This window comes from Merops nubicus, unplaced genomic scaffold (assembly GCF_000691845.1).
Source record: "Merops nubicus isolate BGI_N331 unplaced genomic scaffold, ASM69184v1 scaffold14271, whole genome shotgun sequence".
Classification (NCBI taxonomy): domain Eukaryota; kingdom Metazoa; phylum Chordata; class Aves; order Coraciiformes; family Meropidae; genus Merops; species Merops nubicus.
Window position 1 is genome coordinate 3965 of NW_008590366.1, and position 6313 is coordinate 10277.

A 6313-nucleotide genomic window follows, 5' to 3' on the forward strand; every position below is an offset into this window, starting at 1 on the left:
GAGAGGCCAGCAGTGGTCCTTGAGGAATATCTTACAGAAAAGTCCTGTTGTTACATCACGTCTGAAGGTAGGAGCAGCAGTATTCCTGTTGAAGTTGAAAATGAAACAGCTTTTTAGCCACAGTGAGGCTCGCCTTTCCTGTTTCCAAATAGCCGTTGACTAAACAAAGCTCTCACTTGCTGTTTAGGCCTTGCAGGAAGAAGTAAAATTGCAGTGAAGTAATTGAAAATGCAGCCACTTGTGTTTACGGCCAAGAATACAAAAATGCTCCCAAGTACAAGTTAATCTCATCACTTACTCCACAGGTTTTTCATAGCAAGGCAAGAAAGAGAAATTTTTATGGCTTCATGTTGTACATTGTCTTAAAATAGTGTTTACTGTAACAGCTATTGTCATATTTGATTGTGCTTTCATAGTTGCCTTATAAAGTTAATAGCTGTCTTGTGAAAGCTTGTGTGGTTCTTTTCCTTTCTTTTTTTTTTTTTTTTTCCTTTCTGTAGAGGTTATTCTGAGCTAAAAGGAAGCATTTCCTGGAGTTGAACAAAGACTTATATAGGGAGTTCGGCTGGTCTTCTTTGTTTTCATTTATTTGTTGCCTGGTTTCTCTTACTAACAGTATTTATTTTAAGTGTAGCTTAAGTCTATCCTAACACCTCGAAGGAGGAAATGTTGTATTTGATATTTATTCGTTTTCTTATGCCAAAGGCATAATATTGAGCTGGTGCATTTTGAATGATGAAGAATGATTCTTTGCCTTCTGAAAACATGCAGAGTATTCCCCTTGAACTAATGTGTGTAACACAAGAAATTCAAAGGAAAAATTATTTGTTTAGGAAGAAATAAAAATGTATTCCAGACTCACAATTTTAGGAGTGGGGAGAAAACAGGGCTAAAAATGGTTTTAAAAAACCTATGAGGATGTGTCAAATTAGTGATTTTTTTTTTGTTTGTTTGTTTTTTTTAATAGGGTACTCAGAGAAAACCCAAAAGTCTTCCTCCCCTCGACCCAGAAGTTCTTTCAGTATTTGTGCCTCCAGTTATCAGCAGAGGTGATATTCAGGTGATTAATGCCGGTAACAACTTGAACAAAGGTAAACGCCGGTCGTTCCCAGACTCAAAATTTTAGGAGTAGGGAGAAAACAGGGCTAAAAATGGTTTAAAAAAAACAATGAGGATGAGTGTCAAAGTAGTGATTGTTGTTGGTTTTTTTTTTTTTTTTTTTTTTTAATAGGGTACTCAGAGAAAACCCAAAAGTCTTCCTCCCCTCGACCCAGAAGTTCTTTCAGTATTTGTGCCTCCATTTATCAGCAGAGGTGATATTCAGGTGATTAATGCTGGTAACAACTTGAACAAAGGTAAACGCCGGTCGTTCCGAAAGAAAAAAGAGAGACCAAAGACTGAGAATGTCAAAAGCCTCAAGGGGGAGCAGAAAGCACCTGACACTGAAGATGTTTCCGTGCCCAAGGACATTGATCTTATTGGCTTGCCACAGCTGTGCTTCCCAGGTATGGCAGGGTTCACACTTTGCCATGAAAGCTCTTTTAGTATCTATTTGTTCACCTGTAGTACAGCCAGTGTGTTTTCTTTTGATTTTATTTTTTAGTGATGATTTCTATCTCTTTGTGTTTCACAGTAAAAAAAAAAAAGTGTCCTCTTGTGAGCAGGTCAGTGATGGAAGCAGCTCTTACCTGAGTGGAGTGTCCCTGCTCTGGGTGGCTGCCTTGTGTGAAACATCTGTTAGCAGTAGTAGCTGCACCTCCTGCAGGAGGGGGAAGCTGGTAGTTGTTTTAGCTCCAGTTGGTAAATTTTGGTTTCAGTGAAGTGCACACACTTTTAAAATTCTTTCCTCTTCCCCAAACAATTGAGTGCTCTTTCACTTTTTGTTTGGTATTAAGATATACCTGAAATAGTGCCTGTTTTCTCCAGATTTAATTACAGAAATTTTTAATATGCATGTCACTATTGTGGACAAAACCGATCAATTGTGTTTTGCCACTCAAAATGCACAATAATTACATAATATTTTTGCTTCTTCAGAAATGTGCAGCATTGTAACAGCTCTTAGCTCAAACGGACTGTACATGTGCATTTTAGTTGCTTAAAATGAGACATTTGTTTTGGAATGAAGTGGAAATGTGCAGTATTTGTCATGAATCACTTTTCAAGCAGCAGGAGTTAAACGTAAAGTTTTAAAAAAGGTTTCTTCCTTCACTGCAGGAGGACTTTATGTAACTTCTGAATCAAAAGAGGACCACATTCATTTCCTGGTCTTCACAGATGTCTGTGGTAACAGAACATACGGTGTCGTTGCACAGTGCTACCAGCCTCTGCAAGTATGTTATTTAACCTGTGCTTTTACTGAAACATATGAAAAGATATACAATAATACACTTAGAGGATGATGTCAGATTTAATTTATGAAATTAGTTAACAGATATGTTTTTGTGTTAGGAGGAACACAGAACAAATCATGTTATATTGCCATTGTGAGTTAAGTATGTTGGAAGAGCACTCCATTAGGAAAAACTGTTCTGGTTTTCAATTAGGAGCTTTTAATATTTAGGAACAAATTTTGTCCCTTTGACTTTATTTTGGTGAAGAGTTATGAACAGATTTTGTCCCTTGGATTTTTTTTTTTGGTGAAGGTTGCACCCTGTGTTCTTTGTAAAATCTTTTGCACTGAAATGCTTTTTAATATGTACGTCTAGGTCTTGCAGGCTGACATTTTTCTGAAGAGCTTAAGGGAGATAGATATCTAAATCCCCTTGAAATTCAGGGGGGATTTAGTATCCTATCTCTAGGGTTCTCAGAAAAATATCAGCCATAAATTTATGATTAACATAAACACATTAATCTGTAGTTTTCTTGCAGGATGGCTGTATTCCCTCGAATGGGCAGACCCACTGGGAACCTGTGCAGGCTGGGAAGATGCCTGCTTGTTTTGTACCATTTGCTATTTGTGTTATATCCAGATATCCATATTTTAATGCCCTCAAGGATTGTCTCTCTTGGTAAGTCTTGCAATGCTGTGTGTTTCTCCTGGAAATAGCTGTGTGGGTTTTAATATCTGAATTTGCGTGATGGGGAAAGCTGCAGAACGGTAAGAGGTGTTAAAGTTTTCAAGTTATGGTAGATAGTGTGAGATGTGAGGGAAGAGGAAAAAGAAAAAAGTCTTGCTATGCTGTTTCTACTGGAAATAGCTGTGTGAGTTTTAGTATCTGAATTTGCATGATGTGATTGGGAAAGCTGCAGAATGGTAAAAGAGGTGTTAAAGTTTTCAAGTTATGGTAGATAGTGTGAGATGTGAGGGAAGAGGAAAAAGAAAAAATTTATTGTGAGTAGTACTCAGCAAGCACAAGTTCTAAATACCAAGGAAATTACTTAACATGTTGTCTTCTACAACACATGGGTCTTGGGTCTGGTTGGAGCACTGACTGGCTTTCCCTGGTTTAGATGAAGAGAGCCCTGGAGGAATGAAGCAGAGTCTTCCTCTTGGGCAGTTCAGATGTTGCCTCCATGGCAGCCCTTAAGTACACACCCCTGAGCTGTTCCTGCTATCTCTGCCCTGTCATTTGCAAAGCATTAGTAAAGGGATTTAAGGTAGACAAGGGACTTCAACATGATGGCAACTACATCTCCACAGCTTGGTGCAAAACTGTATGATCAGTAACATAAAAAAGGAAATGTTTTGTTTTCCTCTCCTCTCTCCTGCCAGGGTCACTTTTCTCACTCCTTTAATTTGAATGAATTACATCAGCCATTGGTATTGCAGGAGCTGACTCATCACTGCCTTTTTATAGTCTCAGGTCTCAAGGAAACACTAATCTGTGTGTGTAACTCTGACAGCCACCTTCCTGAGCTGTGGAGCTTTACTGGTTATGCCCAGTCTTTGTAACAGGATTCAAAGGCTGCTTTTGTACTGCAAACTCAGCCTGTGTGAGGGCTCACTGCACACCAGCTTTCCACTGGGTGGATTTAGTCTAGATTTAGCTTTACAGTTAGTGTTCCTCAGTGGTTTATATAGGATATTCAGAAATGAGTCATTTCTTCTCTGAAGTGAGACATCTCTGAGCTGGGAGAAGCAGTCGGTTTGTGAATGGATTTTTTTAAAGAGCCCACTAAGGGAGAAGTGGGAAAATGTTCAGGAAAACCCTGAAAACTGGAAAATTCCAAGGATACAAAAATGTTTCTGTTTCCTGTTTGTTTAGAGCAGGCAGGAACCAGGTGGAATTAACTCTCTAGAGATGCAAACTTCTGCCTCTGGGTGGATATTTTAAACATTATAATCAAACATCTCTGCCTTGATGATATACAGTAGGTTTTTGCACTTATGTCCAAGCTAACTACTATGGATGGCTTTTCCCTTTCAGCTGAGTCTGTACTGGTCTGTAAGAGGAGTTCAGATTTCTGAGCAACCTACCATCTAAGCTTTAAGTGATTTGTGAATATGTGAGTAATTATAGGGGAGTTCATCAGGACAGTGGTGGGTTTGTACTGTGTGTTCTCCTGGTCTCTGAACAGGGCACTCTGTCACACACTGGCACAGCTCTTCTCTCTTCTTTTTGCTTCTGAATGTGAGATCTGAGTGTGTAACAGGAAGGAGAGGGGGAATGCCAGTGACAAAGCTGCCTTTGGTCCTGGCCACTGTGCTGGAAACTCAACTGATTTAAGTTTCCATGATATTTTCTTCTGGATTTTTTTTTTTTAAGTATCTCATAATCACCACATATTTTCACTGATGCCATTTGATAGGTAATTTCAGAATGTCTGCCCTTTGGTTTTGTTTTTTAACAAAAGGTATTTTACCGTGCCAAAGTATACTCGACTGGTAGGAAAGGAAGAGGTGGAGCTGTACTCTTTTTCCTTATTTTGGTTGTGTTACTGAAATTTTCCCATATGGCATGAAACAGCAGCTGGGACGTGTGGCTGTTCTGAATGGGATATAAGCAATTGCAGTAAAGACCTCTGTGATATATTTTGAGCATAGTGCCCTGCACAGCCAGGGGTGTTTCAGCTGTTTGTAGCATCAAAGAATGTTTGACATTGTTTTCCTGTAAACCAGAAAGGGAGCTGTTGTCATTTTGGATTCCTTTACTGCAACCAGGTGGCAAATGGGTTAAAAATCTAGTTAAATGTTTTCATTGTTACTACTCAAGTAGTAGTGCCTCATAGACTTAACAAATAATGTGTTCAACAGCACACTTGTGTCCTTGGTACACTTCAGTGGTAATTTGCAGGATGCTTCAACTGGTGAATCATTCATCATTGAGCCTGGAGATTTAAAAACTCATGCTGGTGGGCCTCAGACCACCCCTTTCTAGTGTGTAGCCCTTTCCTCATGAGAATTAGCAGAGGAAAGCTATTTGTTACTGTGAATGAAGGCTTGATGTTGAAGCAACATCTAAAGGGGTTCTGCTTACATTCAGGACCTTTCTGCATTAAAAAAACCCCCCCAGTTTTTCTCCAGAATTCTGCTGTGAGTAGGTTATTTTCTCCAAGACCTGCAGTGTACAGGAGTGCTTGGAGGTGGAGTGGTACTTGTTTTTATTCAGCACAGTCCTCAAAGGATTTTATCATCATAACCATTCCCAGATAAACTCCACATTCCTAAAGTTTTTCAAGTGGCAGAGTACAGCAGAAATCACAGCTCAAAACTGAGATACAAAGGCAATGTCAGACTATAAATCCATGTAGGTGCTTTGAACTGCAAAGGGGAACTTACAGACTTTCATTGTAGGTGCTTTGAACTGCAAAGGAGAACTTACAGACTTTCATTGTAGTAACAGAAGTCTTCATATTCTCTGCAATTAATTTTGTAACTAATTGACATGTTAGTGGTGTGCAGCGCTTTGAAATCTGGAGCAATTTGAATGGAGCGTGTTGGCCTCTCTCCAAAGCCAGCAGATGCACAACGAGGCTATTTCACAACACTGTGGCTGTTGGATTATTCTACATCATTATTTGTACTGGTTCAGTTTTAAATAAAGAGGTTTTGGCACTTTGCACAGGTAGTTTTACCTTAATCTGTTGCCCTACATGAAAAGTGAGATATTCCTGGCAGGGATCTCCCTCTGGATCCACTCCCGTCCTGGCTGGCTGGATGAATAGGCTCCATTCAAACAGGGACTCTGCCAGCCTGTGTGCTAGTCCTTCCAGCTGCCCTGAGGAAAGGTGGAAGTGTGCAAATAGCTCCCAGCAGTGAGGCAGTACAGAGGAGCTGTTCTTAGATGGTCTGGCTTGCTGAAACCTCTGTGTGTGGACAGTCACTGGAGGCACTGGAAGGTTCAGCACCTCCAGCGCTCTCCGCTTTCTG

The 6313-nt window shown here is 39.9% G+C and overlaps 1 protein-coding gene across 1 annotated transcript in view; it reads left to right on the forward strand.

The window, feature by feature from the left end:
- Positions 1-1231: 1231 nt before the first annotated feature.
- The window catches only part of DENND3 (DENN/MADD domain containing 3), a gene marked incomplete at its 5' end in the record, with an annotated part of 31083 nt that continues 26001 nt past the window's right edge, over positions 1232-6313 (forward strand). Inside the window, 3 exons of the mRNA XM_008949926.1 lie at positions 1232-1505; positions 2218-2333; positions 2872-3011. Coding sequence (XP_008948174.1) covers positions 1232-1505; positions 2218-2333; positions 2872-3011 — 530 coding nt within the window. The remainder of the gene's footprint in view (positions 1506-2217; positions 2334-2871; positions 3012-6313) is intronic.